The sequence below is a fragment of the Artemia sp. Qi Xiang Cuo genome, chromosome 1 (genome assembly GCF_049724085.1).
Source record: "Artemia sp. Qi Xiang Cuo chromosome 1, ASM4972408v1, whole genome shotgun sequence".
Taxonomy (NCBI): domain Eukaryota; kingdom Metazoa; phylum Arthropoda; class Branchiopoda; order Anostraca; family Artemiidae; genus Artemia; species Artemia sp. Qi Xiang Cuo.
In genome coordinates, this window is record NC_142794.1 from 99,854,918 (window position 1) to 99,878,645 (window position 23,728).

The following is a 23,728-nucleotide window of genomic DNA, read 5'->3' on the forward strand; positions in this document are numbered from 1 at the left end:
TTCACCTAAAATAGTATCTGTATATACCTGACGTGACCATATGGTAACCATTCACAGTTTGGATTTGGAATGAAATAAATTTTTTTAAAAAATAAATATGTTCTAGTTGAACCTCCAGGATCACTCTTTGCTATTTTCAGAATTTTTACGCAACTCCTTCGTGGTTCAGGTCTGAAAGGGTTAATATTTGGAGTCAACTTTAGTTGACATAAACAAAACTGACATATATACTACAAAAATATAAACACTACGTCAGCAGAAACTTTTCAATAGTTAAAAAAATCTGTTTCTACGCTTAATTGATAGTCTGATAAATGTTCCCAACTTTTCCATACTAACAAACAATCATACCTTACTAAGCTTGCCAGGCATCTTTCATCAAACTGAAAATCCCTATTCACTTCCTTTCACAATTCACTCAATTCTTCAAACTCACGCATCATATGACCCACCGTCCCATTGATGTCTCTGCAAATTGGGATAAAATAAGACCCATCATGCCCTTGCCTTTTCCCTAAATATTTTTTTCTTACCCTAAGTGGTAAAAATTCCGTCCTGAATTCAAAAATATATTTTCACTTTCACTCCAAGTCTCCTTAACAACCACGTAGAGCCAAAGGGAATTAAAAAAGCTTCTTCCATACTGCCAACCTGCACCAAACCTGCAACCAAACCTGCACCTCTTATCACGTAAAATGTTTCCTACCATCTTTGTCACCTCATTATCTATATCCAATCTATTATTCCGCATCTTCTTCACTCCACAATCTTGTCAAAATCTTCCTAACTTGGTACGACCAATAACTTGGAGACTTATCTAAATTAGCTGATTTAAGTAGCTGCACTCGTGACATCTTCACAATACTTTACCAGTATGTGATCATATTCACTAGCCTACAATTTCTTTGAAAAAAAATGTCCAAATCTTTTCTAATTACTAAACTATCAGTGTCTCTGTCTACACCTAATCATCTCTTATAATAACCAGTGACGGATCCAGGGGTGAGGGGGCGCCCCCCCTAGCATAGTCTAAAGTAGTGTAATTTACTTAATTAACTCAAGTTTGCGTTAATTAAACTTGCTCCTAACACAGGTTTATCGGATCAACCTATTTTGCGCCCCCCTAAATTTTTTATCGGATCAACCAATTTTGCGCCCCCCCCCTAAAAAAATCCTGGTCCACCCCTGATAATAACCAAGCTCCCATTCTAATTTGTCATTGTTTTGGAACCCCTAAATTTCTGATGCATAGTGCATGCCAGATACTACCTTATTTCTAAAAACCTCCTTTTGCATCCTAACATCTCTTATAACTCTTACCAAGTTCTTTAATATTGAATAAGCGCACCTCCCACTCACTTCCTCAGTTTGTCCTATACGCCTACTAAACAATTTACCCTTTACCTTAAATGTCATTCCCAAATATTTCCATTCTTCCAGAATTTGTATCTGTCCACCTCCTAAAATAAATTTGTCCTCAATGAAACTAACCAAGCTTTACCCAATATACCATGAAAATATAACAGTTACTGCCAATATTTCAATGTGCCACATGCCCAGTATGCAAGGGTGCAGCTTGGGTTTTGAGTTTGAAAGGGGAATATAAGGAATATATTGACAAAATCGTTCAGTTTGCCGACGAATGCGGACAAATGAGCTAAGTTCAAATAAAAAATAATCTAAGTTCCAAGGACACTTTGGAACTTTTCTTTTTTTTTGGGGGGGGGGGCTCCTTCCGCCTTAACTGTTTCCTTGCCAGGAAGTTCCGTTATTTACACAGCCCAAACCGTTAGCACTTGAATTATCAACTACATTAAAGTTTCCTTGAAGTGCGAATTTTCCAATATGAATGTTGCAAAAACTTCTTTTTACTAGTTTTAATGCTTTTTATCTGATTGACACATTTATTTTTTGCATCTGTATTATCTGATTAGTCTTGGAATATTTTTTTGTTTATTTTCGTTTGACTTTGTTTTTAAGTTGAGGCTAAAGCGTAAATCCACCGTAACTGGGCTTGTGCTAGGCACTTTTTGGGAATAGATTGTATTCTCCATCCCTCAATCATTGTTTTTATATACTTCTCTACGTTCAAAATTTTTGTTTCAAAAAAGTATATGCATTAAACCCAAAAAAACTAATTAGAGAAAAAAAAAACTAAATGAATTTGTCTCACTTTATCCTGAACACCGATGCGTAATCATTTTTCAACGACTGGGTAATATGTTTAAGTATTTCCCCCTTTTAAACAGTTCTCAAATAAATGTATCTTTGATTGCTTTTTTTTCATTTTTAGGACTGTACAAACAATCTAAATGAATACACATTTGGGTGTTTAAACCGAAAGAAATATGAAGAGACCATCCATTTTTACGTTGAAGCTCAGTAGGACCTCTGAAGAAGATTAAAATTTAAAAGCAATTTTCAATAAAAAAAGGGTCTAAAAGGTAAATTAAATCAAAATTAAATCAGTGAAAAGAAAAATTGCTAAGTTGATTATCTTACTAAGTCACGTAATGCATGTGCTAGTTTGTATAAAAGAAAGTAAAGTTTATTTAAAATGGTTTTTATCTCAAAAGTTAAATGGCTCAAAATTTTGTCTAACGTATTTGTCTAAAATTTTGTCTCAAATCGATATATCTTTGATTACTATGCTATTTTTTTATTTTTAGGATTGTAAAAACAATCTAAATGAATAAACATTTTGGTTGTTAAACCGAAACAATTATGCAGAGACCACCCATTTTTACGTTAAAATGGTTTGATATTTGTCTAATATACAGTTACGTCACTATTTCTGAAAAAAGTGTTAAACACAGCAAAATACAGTGTTAATACCAACACAAGAAATGGCTATGTGTACTCCTGGGATTCATCTCATAACTTAATCTAAACTAAAAGCTGATTATGATTATGAGCAATAAAGATCTAATATTTACCATTGAACTTTCATCAATGGAGTCTAGGCTCATCACAGTGACGTGAAACACAACTCTTGTGGTAGTATCTAAAAGTATAGGAAAATTAATTTACTTTCTTCTAAGGGAAAAAAAGACACAGAAAGAGGACTACAAATTGTAAATCAAATTTCACATTTTAAACGGTACTGACGACTAACAATTAAAAAAATTAGATTTTTTTTAAAAAGGGACTTTTGGTAAGTGAATCTAAGAGAAGGAAAACGTACTCCGGATATTTTACTTACATATAAACAAAGGGATTCCCTTGTAAATGTCATGACTCAAAGACTTCCATTTTTGCTGGTTTAAAATTTCATCCAAAAGGGACAGTTACGTTGCACGTGCATTTGTTGAGTCCAAATTTGACATAATAACAAGGAGTAAAAAGTTTTTTTAAAAAAAGGTTTTTTTTTGGCTACACGTTGTGAGATACGCGCTTAAGCTTGTTTAGCTTGCGAGAATGTGTCACGAATAGAGAGAAAAAAGAAAGAAATTTAAGCAGAATCTTTAACACCGAAGTATAAGAACTTTTATAACTTATTTCTTTTTTACCCTTGCATAATAAAAAAATAGTCCTTCGTGGAGATGAAAAACAAAAGTGTAAAAACCAAAAGAAAAAAAAATTACTCCAAACTATGTTGAATAAAAATAAAGCCAAAACCAAGAAGATAAAATCAAAAGCAACAAAAATCTAAAAGAAAAAAAAATCAAAATAAAAATATATATGATAAACTAAAAATACATAAAAAGAAAACGCTTTTATTTCCGAATGTACTCGAGCCTAAAAAAAATTGTTTCTTACTACTGGAAGAATACTAAGTTTTTTTAGACTAAAAAAGAAAACTAAGGGTGGTCGCAACATTTCATAACTATTCAAAACCATGTTTATGTTAGAACCATCCCAAATCATCATTTTAGTCTTATAATTACTTTTTTCATGGCATTGAGAAAAATTTTTTTTTTTAGGATTTAGTATATTACCTCGTTTTACAGTGAGGTGTCAAAATTAAAAAGAAGTGTATTTTTGGACCATTATCTTTCTTCTTGTTTTGGGGGTTTCTTCGGGCCGATCATCGAGAAGGGAATGAAGAGAAGAAAAAACAAGTCGAACGACCCTGAAATAATTTCTACCTTCTTTAAGTAAAAACTTAGTCTAGAATGCAACTGTTCAATAAGTAACTACTGAAATGCTAAGGTATTGGCATTAACGGCGTTCTCAGTGCTTGGTGACAAATTGCACTTATTTTCTGAAGAAACTTGCACGTCAAAATCTTTATCCTTGCTAAGAAAATACCCTGGAGCGCTGTTGATGAAACTAACTTGCGCGCTTGCAGCGCAAAAATAAAGTATTCTGGAAATTCATGGCGATTTCTTTTCGTGTCCATTTGCATTCGATAAAATTTGATTTTTTCGCTTATATCTCTAGCGCCTAGCAGATACAACCAAAATATACCAAATCATATCAAAAAGTTTTTGTTGCGTGATAAAATTTCGAAAAAGAATCTGGAGTGCCAGGACTTTTAAATCTTAACAAGAACAGCCCAGCTGTACCAAGTTGACAACGCTGGACACTAGACTCTATCAATAAGCAGCACACTATTAGCTCCATCAAATAAAGGAGAATTTACGATATCCAAATAAGAACACATGGTATTTTTCCCAAAAAGAAACATTTTTCCTATATAACCTCTCATTCCCAAACAAGAGAACAGTTGCTAATTGAGAAAACAAACTTAAAGCTAGCTTTTCAGTGTAGTGCTGAGCCAAGGAAATAAGGAAAACAAAGGCTTCAAGTCCCCCCCCCCCAAAAAAAAAATATATTTGTCAGAATTTTTTATTTATTCCATTCTAAGCAAATTTGTTCCCGATTCCTCAGATGCTGTCTTTTAAATGAATAAGGCTTGAGGATTTAACAGATCAGATAGGTCTTTAACGTCAATAAATTTAACAAAAAAAAAATGAGGTCAAATGAAAGCAGCCAGCAACAAAAAGCTTAGAATGAATAGGAATTACTTTCTATGTGAGAGGATCCCCCCTCCTATCAGCCCTTACTGTTTATGCCAAAGGTGTATAATACTTTACTGAAGGCAATTTGTAGGTGCAGCAAAGATAGTTAATGGGTAGTTGCATGTGTTTTATCTACCATTTTTTTTTGCATTTGAGTGGAGATTTTTATTATCTTAAAAAAATGCATCAATAAACTCTTCAACTCTTGAGTCATTGTAAGGAAAACTTTTATTATATTCAAATGATCTTTGTGTTATAGCATTTCTTCTTCAAACAATAAGAGGGTAGAAATGCCATCTTTATTGTAAAGAGCTGTGAGCAAATGAGGGGATGCCACCCTTAAATAGGATATAATTTCTGTTTGTTTTGTGTTTTACATGTCTCTCTTTAATTTCAGTGGAAAAGTTATATTTTTTGGTTTTGTTTGTAACTACTGGTCCTTCTTGATTGGACATCAAGGGGTACTCTAAACATGAGGAGGGCTACAGCCCCTAAAATCTGATTTTTGCAGTGTTTAGTTTTACAGAAAAAATTCTTCGAGAAAAGGGGACCATTTAGTGTATTTGTTTTTTCTAGATATGGGCCTAAGAACCATTTGGAGACCTCATGTACCCTCGTCTCCATAAAATAATTGCCAACATTTTATTGGATCGGTTTTAATAGACTATGTGACTGTAAAGTGACAAATAGTATATTGTACGCAAGCAGGGCTTTGGAGACTGAGATGCTATATTTATATACTCTTATTAACACTCATATTTTTTTTAAATAACATTTGGAGCCCTTTTCAGGGCAGAATTGCTATTTCAAGAGTAGAAATGATAGATATCTGTGCTTTCCTATGTCATGATCGCCTTTGTTGTTTGAGAAGGGTACGAAATCTTGAAATTTCCAGTCAAATGAGTCCTCTTTTAATATTCTACGGATAACATTTCGATAATATCACCCCGGGGAAAAACAAACGCACGTGCAAGACCATCCTTCTTTTGGAAAATAAGATGTATCATATTTTTTAGGGGATGGATTTCGTGTGCTCATACATGCTGAGTTTCATTGTACACTTAACATCAAGATTACACTTATCTTTATGAATTTATGCAATGTTAAAATCCATTGATGAGCAACTTTAAAAGTAATATATTTTACATATTTAGAATCAGAACAAATATTACATTTATTTGCTGCAAATTAAATTCTTTATTTTGGTCATTTCAGTAAAGTTATGGAGAGTTGGCCATTTAGTAAACAGGAAAAAATATAATAAAGCTTTTTGGGGTAGGTAGTAGTACTACACTTAGGGCTTAAGTACTCGTATGAGCTACCGTATGCCAAACAGCAGGCTTTATGATTGAAGAGGTTCAAATCCCACTTTTCAAGGATTTAATGAAAAATAAATAAAGGAGGTAAGTCCATGTTTCACAGATGAAACACTGAATATTAGATAGGTTTTTAATGTCGTGCTTTTCACCAGTCCAGCTGAGGTCGAACAAGCAACAGAGTGTCCACAAGTAGGATGAGAAAAGCTCCTAAGAAAAAATTTTAGAAAAAAAATTGATCTAGTTGGGAACGAGCAGAAACTGAATTTCTGAACCCGTTAGGGTAGAGGACATGCTTGAGAAAATACTGTGGTGCTTTAATTCGCATTAATAGTTAAAAGGCTGTGTCTAACCAATATGTGTGATTACAAATTTTACCAAGTTTGCACTTATTACAACTAGCAGCTTACAAAATTGAGTGCTCCTTAGATTCTGGAAAGAAACTGACGAATTTACAAAAATTAAATAATTTCTTGAGATGCGTAACTAATACTTAAAAATATGTAAACCTGACAATAGTTTTCAGACAGCGCACGCAATAAAAACATTGAAAGAATCCGGCAAATATTGCAACTGCTTGATAAGATTATCAATCTTATCAGGTGATAAGATTATCAATCGTATCACAAATTTTGTGTGATACGATTATCAATCGAATCACAGATTACGACTTATGACGTAATAAGATTGTCAATCTTATCACATGATGAGATTATCAATCGTATTACAAATTTTAATGAAATTTAATTTTATCGACGGGCTTGGCAAATTTATACTAAAAAGTTAGGTTTTTTTTACTAAAAAAGTAAAAAGTTAAAAAGTTTAAACTAAAAAAGTTTTTTTAGTTTATACTAAAAAAATAGTAGCAATATATATGGCAATTGTGGTTTAAGAGAATTGCCTACTTATTTATCTAACTGTTGTACGAATAACATTTCATGAATTTAATATCCGATTTCTCTAGCTGCCTACCTTTTCTTACTTCTATTTCTGCTTTTCTTTTGTAAAAGACAAAAACTAAGAACCACGTTATTTCACACATGATTTTCCAGCAACTTTAACTAATTATATCTTCATTTCAGCAAAACTGAGTTGTTTTCTAGTTTTTGGTTTCTTTTCATGTCTACGAAATAATCTTTAGCTTATTCTTTAACTAAGACTTAAAAACTTTCTTACAGGTGCATATCCATTAGACTACTGCAGGATTGCCTTCCGTAGAAAAAACTACTCAATTTACTGTTACCAGTTGAAAGTTCACTTGGATTCCCAGGGGAAACTTATAAGGGAAAAAGCAGGAAGGTAAGTTTGCACATTATACATTAGCCACACAGGCGCTAATAGACATTTTTTTCGAAATCATCATGGTTTAAATAAAATTTTAGAGCTTTGAAAAAATCGCGAGCAGCGTTGCCGTTATTCTAAATAAATTGAACTTGTCGTGGAGCTAAACTTGTGCAGCAAAAATTTCTAAAAATTATAGACTGTATGATAAATTAGTTTAGTTTCAAAACTACACATTGCATCAAACAGTTCGAAGTAACGAACTGTAAGTAAGGAGCGACCCGGCTCAATGGTAACCGAAACTCTAAAAAACGGGATTTTGATACCAATAGATACATCAAAGGAATCAGATTTTAATTCTGATTTCAAATATATAAGTTTCATTAAGTTTAATTTTACCCATCAGAAGTTACGTGCCTTAGAAAATTTGGCTGATTTTAGAAAAAAGGGGAAAAGACCCCCTAAAAATTATAGAACCTTAATGAAAATGACACCATCATGTTCAGCATATCAGAGAACCCTACTATAGGGGTTTTAAGCTCCTATCTACAAAAATGTGGAATTTTCCATTTTTTGCCAGAGGAAAGATCACGGATGCGTGTTTATTTGTTTGTTTGTTTTCTTCTTTTTTTTTCCCAGGGGTGATTGTATCGACCCAGTGGTCCTAGAATATCGTGGGAGGGATCATTGGAACGGAAATTAAAAGTTCTAGTGCCCTTTTTAAGTGACCAAAAAAATGGAGTGTACCTAGGCCCCCTCCCACGCTCATTGTTTTTCCCAAAGTCACCCGATCAAAATTTTGAAATAGCCATTTTGTTCAACATGGTCGAGAATATGATAAAAATGTCTTTTAGGATGACTTGATCGCCCAAAGTCCCCAGGGGGAGGGCTGAAAGTTATGAACTTTACTCAATGTTAACATATAGTATTGGTTATTGGGAAGTATACAGACTTTTTCAGAGGAGATTTTTTCTGGTAGGTGGGGGAAGGAGAGGGTCGGGGGCTATATGGAAGGATCTTTCCATGAAGGAAGTTTTCATGGGGGAAGGGACATTGCTATGAAGGGGGCGCCGGATTTCCCAGCATTATTAAAGAAAAAGATCAGGAATTAAATAAAAAAAAACAAGTTTTTCAACTGATCAACTGATTGTGATTAAGAGGTCATTTTTAAAGAACTGGAAAAAAAATTCGAACTATAGTTTAAAGAGCAGGGTATTGACTAGGGGGCGAACCCCCTAATATACGTGTTAAAAATTTATGAATATAGAAGTTCGTTACGTAAGTTAATTCTAAGTTACGTATATTTATTACTAATAAAAACGTTCGTAAATAAAATTAAACAAGTTTCGAGAAAGCCATTTAACCAAATATAATATGCAAATTTTGTTTTAATTATTCATGTACGGTGAGCCAAAATCAAAACCTGCATTAATTCAAATACGTTCAAAAATTAAATAAAAAAACAAGTTTTTTTAACTGAAAGTAAGGAACGACGTTAAAACTTAAAACGAACAGAAATTATTCTGTATATAAAAAGGGCTGTCTCCTCCTCAACGCCTCGCTCTTTACGATAAAGTTTGACTTTCTCACAACTCTATTTTTTTAAACAATAAAAAAACTTTAGCGTAAAGAGCGAGGCGTTGAGGAGGGGACAGCCCCCTTCATATACAGAATAATTTCTGTTCGTTTTAAGTTTTAACGTCGTTCCTTACTTTCAGTTAAAAAAAACTTGTTTTTTTTATTTAATTTATGTTTAAAGATCCAGAATAATATTATTAAGTTATTCATTGATAATGTATTTAAACATTTTTCTATACTAGCCATACCTCAATAGCTGGCAAAAATCAATCAAAAATTTATTGAAATCCAAATTATTTTTTCTTTACTTTTCCTATGTCATATTAATAGATTTTTTTACCTTTAATGGGACAAGTAAAAGAAGGATGATTTTGCAACTCGATTCTTCAGCCAAAAGGGATAAGATGTACCGAGCGCAAGGATCTAATAGTCTTCTCATTTGCGTAAATTTATAATTTTTCTCTTCTTAAATTAAGTTATTTGGGTCCAGATTTTTTTAAATTGTAACAGGTAGATTAGATAATGAGCAAGTTCTATTAGTACAATGTTGAACTAGATAATTGATAGTTTTTTACCCGTTAATTGTGCTTTGAGGTCAAGAACATCTCGCATTCCTGTTATTAAAGTTTTCCCCACATCCTGTAAACAATAATTTTTACATGCTAATTACTTGTTTTACAATTTACAATATTAAGTAGTAAACATTGAAACTTTTTATTATAGAAAGGGTTTTTAATAATAATAAGACCACACTAGCTAACAAAACAAAACTTGAAACCCTAATATGGAGCCTTAGCTGCTAACTTTAATGCGACCATAGTAAAAAAAATTAAAAAAATCACCAAATAATTATCAATATCAGGTTGAAAATCTCAACCAGGGTTAAGGTGTGTCAGAGGTAAATTTTTAACGATTCCTTCACCAGATCTAGATCCAACCTGGATTCATATAATATGTTAAAGGTAATTATTTGGTTAAAAACTGAAGAGAAAAACAAAACCAAAACGAGGTAAAAAAAAGAACTCTTTTCCTTCTTTAGCAATTAAATAAAAAAAACTAGTTTTTTTCAACTAAAAGTAAGGAGCAACAATAAAAAGAAACAGAAATTATTATGTATATGAGGGGTATTACTATCTCCTCAACCCCTTGCTCTTTACGTTAAAGTTTCTGGGCAATTTTAAAAAAGTTACTTATTGTTCTAATTAAACGACCCTTGTATTTCAGGAGTTGTTTTTGAAGAATTGGGACAAAATTTAAAATTTAGCGTCAAGAGTGAGGTGTTGAGGAGGGGGCAACCCTCCTCACGTACCAAATAATCTCTGTTCGTCTTAAGTTTTAATGTTGGCAGTCTTCGGCGAGAATTCATTTTGCTCCTGGTTTTGTATTAAATCAGGAGTTAAGCAGGGTTGTGTTCTATCCCCCTTTGTATGGATTATTTTGATGGACTTTGTTTTAAGCAGCACAGGAAAGGCAATGGGAGACCACGGAATCAAATGGGGAGGAAAAAATCTCCTGGACTTTCAGATGAAAAAAACTAGTTTTTTATTTAATTTCTGATCGTTTTTTAAATAGTACCAGGAAATCTGGCTCCACCTCCAGGGAAAAATCCCTATTCCCACAGAAACATCATCCGAACAATTCAATACAGGTGAAAATTTACCCTGGAAAATTACCCTTAACACCTTCACGCACAAAATTGAGTCGGTAAGGAGAAAGCAAGACATATAAAGAAATTTCGTATATAAATTCTGGCAAATTCCTCCAGTACACAATTTCCCTTGGAAAGCTCACCCCCTGGAAACTTCCTTCTCCATGAAAAGTCCTTCCCCGTGCAAAGTCCCCCAACAGAAAATTCGTCCTCCCCTCCCCACCTGAGAAAAATGTATGTATACTTTCCAATAACAAATACTATACGTAAACAATGGACAAATTTTATGCTTAAAGACTTTTCCCCAAGGGCTGCGGGAGGTCATGTTATCTCCAACGACATAGTTATTAGACCTTTCGACTGTTTCGAACAAAACAGGAATCTCAGAATTTCGATCAGACAATTTTGGAAAAAAAAACACACATCCGTGATCTTTCTTGTGGAAATAAATTTAAAATTCCACACTTTTGCAGATATAAGCTTAAAAGCTCTACAGTATGGTTTACTGATACGCTGGATCTGATGGTGTAATTTTCATTAAGATTCAGAGACTCTTGAGGAGTCTTTCCCCCCTTTTTTCAAAAATCAGGCGAATTTTCTCAGGCTCGTAACCTTTGATGGGTAAGACCAAACTTAATAAAACTTATATATTTAAAATAAGCATAAACATTTAATTCTTTTGATATATCTCTTGGTATCAAAGATCCGTTTCTTAGGGTTTTGGTTACTATTGAGCCGGGTCGCTCCTTACTTACAGTTCGTTCCCACGAACTGCTTGATTGAGATAAATAAGCACTTGAACAAGGTCTTACCTTACTTACCAGTAGAAAGGGGGGTCCGACTCGTGACGGGAGTCCATATATGGGCATAGAATACTGACAGGACATAATTTATTCAAGGATTATCGATCAAGTCTAATGAGGGTCAAGGTCAATCGATCTGTTGTTGTTTGACCACGTGTAATGACATGAGGGGTGATTTACATAATCGCTCGAGGAATTATTGATTTATGACACTGGGAGGGTGATTTACATAATCGCTAGGGGCAATGTATTGATCTAGGACTCGAGGGGGAAGTGCATTTCCGAGAACTTGATTACGTAATCGGTGGGGAGAATGTATTGATTTACGAAAGGGGAATTAAGAAACAAACATGACTTCTTTGTTGTTTGGCTAACCTAACATGAAAAGTTGAATTACACAATCGGCGGGGAATTATTAATTCACGAAAGGTGAATTAAGAAAAATTATGGCTTCTTTGATCTTTAGGCTAACCTAACCTGAGAATTTGATTTGCATAATCGGGAGGGAATTATTGATTCACGAAAGGGGAATTAAGAAACATTATGGCTTCTTTAATCTTTAGGCCTGAGAGATTTATTCGTTGTTGTTGTTTTGGTCAAGTGCATGCTCGGAGCGAATTTCAAGGTGTCAAGGAATAGGAAACCGGAAGTACATGCATCCTTCTCAGCCAATCAGCGACTCCGTTACATATCCTTTCTCAGCCAATCAGAGACTTGCTTACATATGGTTTTCCCCGTTACAGAACAATTCGCCCTTTAGATTTCGTATATAACGGACATGCATTGTGATTAAACATTCAGAAAGTATTTTGACACAGTTGAAAGAACAAGAATTGATATTGTTGATGAGCTTGAAGCACTAGCCGCTTCAATTTACCATGTAAGTTCTGTTTTAGTACATTTTCATTTTTTATTTTCAAATAAAATTATTTTCCTTGATCATCCTCTAGTATATTTAGGTAAGTAACCCCTCCCCCACAAACCTAACAACCATGCAATCTTTATACTCGATAGAAAACATAAAATGTGTTCTTTTTACTACCTAACCCCAATCCAACCCCCCGCCCCCCTGTTTTTACAATTATAATTATTAAAATAGAAATAATTGTCTTTTTTAGATAAATTTATTATTTATGTAAGCCTATCAAAAAGTGACATTCAACTTCTGTCTATCTTATAGTTAATAATAGACTGTTTGCATTTAAGCCGCTGACGCTTACTTGGCGTGAAAACATTTTTCCGTAATGATTTAAACAGGTGATACACCACAGTTGTACTTCCTTCTTGTCAATCCTTTACGTTAGTGACTTAACCAAAAGCTTTCAATGATAACATGGATTTGTTTTTCTCTTTCTCAAATTAAAACGGTTTTAAGCAAAAAGAGATTGCTGTTTTTTAAGCTCGTGGATTCATAATCTGTATTTTTGGGGGAGGGAAACGGGATTATTTCCAAAAATAATTACTAACAATATATTCAGGACATTGGTGAAAGGGGGGAGGGGGACACGCCTCAATTCTATCGCCATTATTGTAAAATGAAAACAAAGTGTTTCTTTGCATGAAAAGTAAGGTTAGGTTGGGATGTCTATGAATAAGCTTTTTTAATTAATTAAAATAGTATTTGATTTCTGAGTTTCGTATATTTTTACTTTGTGCTTTACTGAAAATGCTGGCGTAGGGGGGATTTCTTAGTGATAAATGCTTTTCTAGACAAAATTATGGTTAGTGTTAGTGGGGATACTAATTTTCCTTCTTTAAAAAAGGGGGAAATTATTTTGATACTAATTTTTTTCTCTTCTTTTTTAAGGCCAATTATGAAGAATGTATACCTCCTCCAACCAAGAGAGCGAGAGAGGACGAGGCAGCCCCCGTACAACGGAGGGAGATGGCTGGAGCATCCAAAACCGTACCCTCTGCGCAACCTTCGAGGTCTGTGGTCATAAGACATGATGGTCCCACTCAAACCGCAAATCAATCTACCCAAGCCCATGATATCGTTGGCCCATCCACTAGCAGGAAATTCAAAAGTGAATGGGCAGCTTCCTACATGATGGTAAGTCCCGCTCCAGGTAAAGTCGCTGCCCCACCAACACAAGGTCCGCCGATGGTACAGCATGCTTCGCCTGGGCCTTCGGGCATTCAAATACAGCCGGAATTTGTGAATGTGAGCATTTTTTCCTACCTATCTTATAGAAATATCTAAAAACAAAACTATTTTTCAACCTAATATAAACTTGTCTCAGAGATATTAAAATATTTACCCCCGCCCCAACCATTGTTTAACTTTCTCTGCTCCCTCCTCCCTGAGATATATCTAAATATAATTTTTTTTTTTTTTGCTTGTCAAACCGCTCTTTTTTTTCATATTTTCTCTGGTCCTCCCCCTCTAGATCATAAACTGTTTCTATATCTCATAATAATATTTTTAAATAATTTATAAGCAATTACTTTTAGAGAGCCTTTTCCACTTTTTTTCAAAGCTGATTCGTTCCTACCTTTTTTTTCCATATTTTTGCTTTTCGCTTTTTTCAACACTGTAAAATTATGTCATAGATTTTAAAGGATGTTTTCCCTCCCCACTCAATTTGAAGGCTGTGAGAATTTACCTCTAGTTATAGAAATATCTACCTATACCTTCCAACTTTTTTAGGGCTTTTCTTTTCACCATTTTCCAACACTGTAAACCTGTATCACAGCGATATTGAAAGATTTTTTCTCCCCAAAGGAAATATAATGTTACCTCTTTTGAATTATGTAAATTGCGTGCAGTCACCCTGCTGATATTGAGTAGTGAGGTCAAAAAAAGGCTATCTATTCTCATAAAGTATGACTTTATAATTTCTATTGTGATGTAAACGAATTGTTAATCTTGCCCTGACAAATTTCTTAAAAACAACTTTCTATTGGAACGAGTTGTGTAACATGACAGGATATGGCTATCCATTTCAAATCATGTTTTTTTTCCAAAGCAGATAAAGAGTATTAATATGAAATTTTTTTGGGGGATTGTTTGAACAAAATCAAAACCTACTATGTCATGCGTTTTAGATTGTAAATATCTTATATTAAGGTGGGGAGCCGCGGTGGCGGTCGGGAAGCGCCGGTGGGCCCGGGAAGCACTGTGGGGGCCGGGAAGCGCCGTGGGACGCACTGCTAGAGCCCGTGGGGCCGGCGCGGAGGGGGAGCAATCAATATCGGAAAGTGATGGGAGTTGTTTGAACAAAATCAAATAACAACTTCTATGTAATTTTTAGATTGTAAATATCATATATTAAGTTGAAAATTTTTGAACTTTCAGAATATCGATAGATGTGGGGGGGGGCAGTGAATTAACCAAATGCTACTACGTGCATACTGCTACTACTACTACTACTACTACTAAGCATGTTTTAAATAATAATAATCCAAATTTTAAAAAACAGTAGGAGTGATTTAAACACTTTAAAAATAAGCTATTTTTCATTTATAGATCGGCGCATTGGTACCATAATCATTGTGACCATTATCATCAGTTAGAGGGGAGGAGCCCTCAACCAATAATTCAACATGGGACAATAACATTTTACCTGACAGTAAATTACCTTTTAATATTGATGAGCAATTAAATGATTTTTTAAATGTAGATAATAGCACAGTTGAGCAGGGGGACTTGAGTCAAAACACCCTACAGCTTTTAAATAATTTTACAAACGAATTAACTGGGAACGCTCCCTCCACTGATTACATTTCCCCACTTCAAACAACTGAAGTGGAGCATTCGCATACCCCAAATATTGAACAATGTGGAGGGAGTGTTGATAATATACAAGAGGGGGAGGGGGTAATGCCAAATTCACGACTTTTCCAGACTTTCAGCTGTCCAACACAATTTTAAATGCAATAGTTGTCTACACTGCGACTTTTGGGGATCCCCTTAATTCACTTATGGGGGGAAATTTTGTGTTTGATCCTGTAGAAATTGTGCATATATATGTAGATAAAATTCGTCTACTGCTAGAGAACTAAAGTTAATTATGGGGGAGGGATCCAATTACGTTGTCTAGTTTTTTAAAGGTGTTCTATTTAAGTGAAGGGACAAGTAAAGTTTACCACCATCCTGTGCACTCTAAGATGCGAGTGATTGATTTATTCGAATTTAGAAAAATTTTGTGGTTGTTTTCATGTATTGGATTGTTCAAATTATAGCTAATCTCGAGAAATTTAACGTAAATGTGAGCAGGTCTGTAGTTTTATCTGTTGAAAATTTAAGTGTTAATATCTTTAAATTTCAGAAAGATTTTATTTTAAGAGGAGGGCAGAGGGATGAGTATGTAGTTTTAATTTATAATACATATTTAATGCGATGTCAAGGTGTACAATAAATCTGTTTTGAAACAGATCATAAATGTTTCAGGTATGCTTTCCTCATGTCAGCATTCGAGCCTCTAGCACGGGACACTTCCAAGACGAATTTAGACCATTGGGCTGTACATGGGATGAAAGGTTCTAATGTTCCCATTGTAGAATTCTCTTCTTTAGAAACCCAGCAACGCTACGATCCATTGATATTTTTGAAAGAGCTAATGCCCATTTAAATATCGGCGATACCGTGATTCGGTATGAAACTGAATTTTAAGATGGGGTTGGTTTAAAAAAGAAGGGGGTGGTTTTCCCAGTAAGGGGCCCGTCAATTGAATTAGTCAGACACTGGGTTTGGTTGTTGTATACACCACCATCTAGTGACTTTGCCAATTCAATTGGCCATTTTAACCCGATAACGGACATTAGTAGAGGCCTGGGGGAGGGTAGAAACAGAGGGCACTATTTCGAGTGTCAAACATGTTTTTCTCAATTCCGAAGGGATATGAAAATATGGTAGCACATGAGGCACTATATACGATTTGGCTATCAGAAAGTGAAAATGGTTTCTGGGGTTAGGTCCGTTCTACGCTTCAAAACGTTTCAGAACACCCTCCTCCAGTGCAACAAAATATCTTTAGACTGTGAAGCTAAGCTGGTGGAGGTGAACAATCCTCGATTTCCAAACCGAATCAAAGAACATCAAGCGATTGCAGTATCCTATGCTCATGCTCAAAGAGGCAGTTCTAACACCATGCGGTTGTTAGAAATAGTATAAATATAGAATAAGGGGGAGTTTATGGTCATGGCATTGTCTAAACTAATTGGCGCAGCTAAAGGCGCTATCTCTCGACTGAGAGATACCCATTACCCATCGGTTTTATCTGCAGAGGATCGTCTTACGCTTAAAAATAAAAAAATGTGTTGGGTTTGTAAGGGGAAGTTTGAAGAGGTGGATAAGGGTACTAAAGAGAAAAGAGGGGGGAGGGGGAAAGTCAGAGATCATAATCACTTGTGGCAGAAAATATCCTCTGGGGGTAGTAATTTTAGACGGGTTGCGCATCAATCGTGTAACCTAAATGTTAGCCAGCAGTTTTTTATCCCTGTTTTTATCCACAACGCAAATTATGACTTAAAATTTATTTTACTGGCACTGGCACGTATGCATAGGGAGGGAGGGGGAGTAGACAGTCCATGGGTAAACAGTTCATTTACCTATAACATTATTTCCAAATCGGCCAAGAAGTTGTTGCTTCTCGAGCTGAAATGGCTAGCAGTGGATAATGGGCATACGTGTTGGAATAAAATCAAGTTTTTAGATTCCTTTAGTTTTTTTCCCAAGGTATTGAGTCAATTGATTCAAGTGCAGAAATGCGACAATTTTGTTAGCTTTCCTTTGCTTAAACAGCACTTTCCAGACAGTTAAATGTATGACCTATTGACCTGCAGAGGTGTATACGCATACGACTATTACTGTTCTGGAACTTGCTTAAGCGAGGTGAAACTACCTCCAACTGAAGCTTTTTACAATTCACTGACCAGCAGTGAATGCACAGCCGAGGAATATGAGTTTGCCAAGAAGGTGTGGTCTAAGGGGGATTGTAAAAATAGGTGGGATTATTGTAGACTGTACTTGGCCAGTGGCGTTTTAACTTGGTTGAATATAGTCTGCAAGAACATAGAACAAATCTATTCAGAGTTCAGGCTAGATAGAGACCACTATTTTTCCATACCGTATTTCGCGATTGATTTTGATTTAAAAATTAGTATCAAGGAAAAAGGCCTAATCACAGATGTAGATCAGCACCTTTTTGTAGAGCGTTCAATGAGGGGAGGGTATGTTTTTCATGGGGACCGAGTCTTGTCAACCGACCCGAGCGGACAAAACAGCAGCACCGGTGCAAAGTCAAATGCAGTGTTCTTGGACATGACCTCATTGTACCCCTCGGCAATGTCTCACTACTCTTTGCCGTGTGGAAACTATCAATGGCTTGAGAATCCTTGTGAGTTCCCCTACATTACCACCGTCGAGGACAATGGGCCACAAGGATGGTTCTTTGAAAATGCCGGTAAAATTTCGGTAGCGTGTCATTATTCCGTCAAAGATTTTGTTTTTCCCTATATCGATTGGCCAGTAACCATGGACTCGCTGAGCACCAATATTCGTTCGGTGGGTGAAAATGTGAGAACTCACTGACGCTCCTTTCAAAAAAAACTTGTTGGTAGGTTTTCCCGCAAGAAGAATTTCGCTGTTCCCCCTATGCTTTTGCATTGGATCGTGAACAATTGCTTCAAGATCACCAAAATACATAGGGTCCTGCAATTCAATCAGCGAACATATTTAAAAACATTTATCGACACTTTTGTCGATAAACGCTCTAGGGCAAACTCCAAGGTAGAGAAGGAAATATACAAACTCATTCTAAATTCAGCGTTTGGCAAAATGTGTGAAAGCGTACGTAACAGATCTCGCTGCGACGTTGTGACTGACCCTCTAGAGTACGCACGAATTATTGCCGATCCCAATTTCACATCATTCACGAGCATAGAAACTGGCATGGTTCTTCTACACAGGCAAAAGCGAAATTTGGTACTGAACAAGAATATAGCGGGTGGCAGTTCAGTACTAGAAATTTCCAAAAAGCTCATGTTGTCGTTTTTTTACAAATTTTGCAAGGTGCACTGGCCACCGGTGGGAGTTGGCCAATGTTACTGATGGGACAAAGATCCTCGGCGTTTATATGTAAATGGGACCCAGTATTTATTGGGTGATTTAGAGAATGGGGAAAAAATAAGCTCGCGGATAGATTTCACCAACTGGAATCAATCCCTCTACCCCGAGTGGGTGAAACGACAAGCCCCTAACCAACTATTAATGTTAAAATCAGAGACGGGGAGTGATTTGATATCCAGGGGGGTTTTCCCGGGTCCTAAAGTTTATTGCGTTGAAACACATAGTGGGGATGAAAAGAAGGCGTATAAAGGGGTGCCTACACATTTTTTAAAGAGCAATTTCAACATGAGCGTGTACAGAGACTGTGCAGAAAGTAGCCTAGTGCCGAGAGCACAAATGCTTGCAATTCGCTCTCTACAGTATAGAAATTATACTGTGAGAGTGGAAAAAAATGCAATGTCGTGTATATTCGACAAAGTCTATGTGCTCGAGAATGATGTGAGTGTTTTACCTCATCGTCACTACCGTATTTCAGAACCTATTGAATGTATAGACTATCGCAATCAACTTGGTATGGATAAATTCGCCTAACCAACTAACCAACTAAGCTAACCACCCAACCCATTCATAAATTAAATGCTCTAACCCTTTCATAAATGAACTAACCACCTTAACCACCCTAACCCAACCCAACCACTAACCTGTAGCAGCAGTGACGACAACTATTTTAAAGTTTTTTCACCCCGCGGCTCCCGGGGGGTGGGGGGTCTCCCCGGGGGTGGGGGATCCCGCCCGCGGCCGCTCCCGGGGGGGAGGGGTCCCGCCCACGGCCAGCCTTCGGCCCCGCGGCCCTGGTGGGTGGGGGGACCCAACTTTTAAAGTTATAAGGTTCTACTGTGCTATCCTAGAAATTAAAGTTCAAGTGTTTTTTTTCAAGTGTTGTTTTCAAGTATTTTTTTGTTGTACAAAAAAAAGTGTTGTTGTTGTTGTTGTTGTTGTACAAAAAAGTGTGTTAGTGTGTGCTAATCTACATAAAGTATTCATGTTGATGGACAAAAAGTGTTTTTAAGACAATATGTGTTGTTCTTGCTGTTAATGGACAAAAAGTGGTATTATAATGTTGTACATAAAGTGTCATTTTTATCATTGTTCAGGTTCATGTTCATGTTGAAAAAATAGAGTTTTCATGTTGCAGAAATAAATGCTGCAATGGAATTTTTTCAACTGTTCTTGTTGAACGTAAAGTGTTATTTTTATCATTGTTGTTCATGTTGAACAAATATTTGTTTTCATGTTGTCGAAATAAATACTGCCATGAAATATTGTTTTTTGTTGTTGTTGTTCTTGATAACGTACTAGATAGATCTATGGGAAAATTACTACTACTACTACTTATTCATTGGGTACGTAGGATTTACAGTTAGTTATAGTCCGACTGTTATCAACAGCAGCAGCAGCTTATATCAATTTAAAACACCCTTCAGGTTGTTTCTGTGTGAGCCCTCAATGTCGGGAAAAACAACACGCTTAGCTAAAATAATGCGAAATCGCGATAAAAAGTTTTTGGAAAAGCCGAAAAAAATCTACTATTGCTATAGTATTTGGCAGGAGTCCAAAGATCAAATAAAAGCAATTGTCATAACCATACCAATACAATTCATACGGGGACTTGATGTTTTCAATAGTATTGAATCGAACTCATGGCTGATTATTGATGATTTGGCTGAATCCATTGAACAGTTCTCACAGGAAATGCTACAACTGTTCACCGTTTGCTCCCATCCTTGAAATATTCCCATAAACTTAGTTCTCGATAAACCGTTTCATCAGAACAAATATATGAAAACCCTTGCTTTCAAATGAACCATCTATATTATCTGTCGTGTTGTTCGTGATTCTAGCTCGCTAATAACTCTCAATAAACAGATATACCCCGGCACCCCTAAATTTCTGTTGTCAGCGTACACTCAGGTGACTAATAAACCCTACGGTTACATTTTTCTGGATCTTAATCAGAGCACACCCGAGGATCTACGTGTAGTCACCGACATTTTTGACAATGAAATTACAGTATATCTTCCGGTGAACAGTAGAAAAGACTATTAGTTGCCATTATGACACTGAAGAAACTACACGAACAACAGCATTTATTTTCCGTTTTCAGCACTTCAAAACCTTGCTTAGGAAGGCCATACTCAAACATGGTGTTGACAATGATTGCATGAATCTAATATCTGAACTTTGTTTAAATTTAACTGAGGGCAATGTTAAACTGCCATATGTTTTTAGACAACATAAAAACAAAAATCTTACCCCTTTCCGCGCCTTGGCTTTTAAAAAAATGGTAAAAATATTAAAAAGAAAACGGCTCCTTCAGGCAGGCGGTAGCTTTTTCACACTTTTACTGCCAATAATTGCAGGACTTGTAAACAGTTTTCTCTAGAGAGAGAATGGCAAAACCCTAAAAATTGACACCATTTGAACTTGTTCTCTCACATGTCGAACATTTTGAAGACAATCTAAGCAAATTCATTAATGATGAGAATATTGCCGATGACAAAAAACTGCTTTTGCTTCAAGATGCATTACGACGTGTGGACAAGCATAAACCTTATCGTGAGAGATCCACCGCCGCCACTGTTACCAATCCCTCTAAACAGGAAAAATCTCCTCAAGATTCTTCACAGCATCAAAGGAGAAGGAATTGAATTCAATTGTATTGAAAATTGGAAATCTATTGCCACTCACCTATCGAGAACAGAGTAAAAGAGTATTATCCTATCTCATGTTGGAAACTGGCGGTGAACATCAAGTTCAAGTCGACAGCACAGGGAAGCGAATTATAATTCAGGGAAAAAGTTATAATCTAGTTGATTTAATTTGTGATATATTGACGAATCGTAAAGGACTTTTATCATTTGACAATAATCTATACTCCTTTTTAAGTGTATGAAACGTCCCCACAAGTCGTATTGGCAATAATCCAATTCTGATGAAAGTAAAAGACTATAGTCCTCCAACAATACCAGTGCCAACACCAACACCATTCACAAAAGAAGAAGATTCAATATTAGAAAGTACTAGCAGCAGCAGCAATGATTTTATAACACCTATGGCTGCTATTCAAAAGTTAAGACAAATTGATTCACCCTCCAGTGTGCAAAAGGGGAGTGGACTTTACACTACGTGTTTGCGTTCAAAATGGATGAAGTTCTGAAAGGTGTCTATGAAAATATTGGTGAAGCGGGAAGTTTAAGTTCTCCCAAAAAGCTTTCTAAAGCTGTCTCCGGCCCCACATTGAAAAAAGCAAAAGAGTATCTAGAGAATGAACCGAGTTACACACTGCATCGGAATCACAGGCTTCGCGGCAATTAATATCGACAAACTAAAACCTTTTTCCCTCTGCATATAATGCAAACGGATCTTTTAAGTCTAGACGCAATTCAACGGCGTAAAAATGCATACTACAAATAGATACTGGTGACAATCAGCGCATTTAGTCGCTCTTCACATGCAATTCCACTGCGATCAAAGAGTAGTTTTGAAGTTTCTCAGTCCATTGAAACTATTCTTTAGCAGGATCTGTCTAAGTAAATTCAATCGGATCGTGGTAGTAAATTCGATAATCCCCATGTGCAAAAGGTTTTATTGAGATATAATACAGCACTTTATCATAGTCACAGCCCGATAAAGGCTGCATTGGCTGAACGAATAATAAGAACGATTCGTCTATTAATTTCAAGATATTGTAGCCTGAAAAATACACCAGCTTTTATTCATGATTTAGATAGTATAATGCGGATATACAGCCATCGACCTCATCAATCTCTGTCAAATGCAAACCCTTGGAAATTTCAATGCAGTTAAAATACATTTAATGCTATGCTAAAGCATTGCGCAACTGGTAAAAAATAAAGAAAAAGTGCGAAGAAGAATTTTATTGTTGGTGATACTGTTCGAATTAATAGAACCACCAATATTTTTGAAAAGGAGAATTATTTATGGAGCACCAAACTTTTAAAAGTATACAAAATCTTGGACACTGCGCCTACAAAATATTGGCTGTGAGACACAAAGGATGATGAGATTCTCGATGGTTTTTATGAATATTAACTGCAAAATATTAGAAACACTAGCCAAATGTATCAAATTGAAAAGATATTAAATAGTTTTACACGTAAGGGCAAGAGACATTTGCTTGTTCACTGGCTAGGATACAACTCAGATTTTGATTCTTGGGTCAGTGCTGAAGATATTAACAATGCCCAATGATTTCTATGTGACTTTCATGTCCAATGTTTCTGATCCTCTCTACAATGACTTGAATAGAACAAGTGATTTTTGGACGAAACTCTCCCCCACCATCAAATTCGACGACAATGGAAAGTATGAAGTGGCTCTTCTGGACTGTATTCTCAAAAATACCTATGAAATCCTGAGAAAGGATCGTAAATATAAAATAAAAATTAGACCCTATGATTGGCCGCCACCACCCTCAAGTGATCAAGAATAAATTCAAAAAATCAATTGGATAGACTAACCATATATTGAATTACCCTACGAGGAACTCACCTGTATGAATGATTTATTTCGTATTATTAATCAAAGAATTTCCAGTCGTAAAAAGGGAGCTTTTCAATTCAACTACTAAAGGAGGAGGGTAAGATGTACATTAATTCACCTATTGACAGTGATACGGTTATTTTCAATGATAGTCTAAAGGATGTTCTTGGCTTTAAGCTCAATATAATCAATGGTAAAAGTGCCGGAAACACTAATTTCATATTTGCTGACTACCCGCCTGCCTTCTCCAGGGACACTTGTATATTTCTCTACTCTTCATTTGTGGAAACATCTCGGGTTGGTAATTCAAAAGTTCCCCTCCTACTACTTCTTTATCTAAAAACCAATCAAGCACATATTCACCACAAAAATATAAAGAATATTCAGTAGATTCCCGTATATACTACCTAATTAGAGCTCTGTCAGTAAACACTAAGAAATGAATTGGGTGATCCCATAGCAATTTCTAAGGGTTTGGCTGTGATTACATGCCATTTTCGTCCCATCGTTCAACAACAAGATGTCTAATAGAAAAGTGGTATTCATTTGTCCTGATATTGACT

General features: G+C 35.7%; 1 protein-coding gene across 1 annotated transcript in view; it reads right to left on the reverse strand.

Annotated features, from left to right (window-relative positions):
* LOC148956991 (glycine receptor subunit alpha-2-like) overlaps positions 1 to 23,728 on the reverse strand; it is a 210,468-nt gene that overhangs the window by 114,256 nt on the left and 72,484 nt on the right. The window contains exon 3 of the mRNA XM_089092734.1: positions 2,937 to 3,004. Coding sequence (XP_088948860.1) covers positions 2,937 to 3,004 — 68 coding nt within the window. The remainder of the gene's footprint in view (positions 1 to 2,936; positions 3,005 to 23,728) is intronic.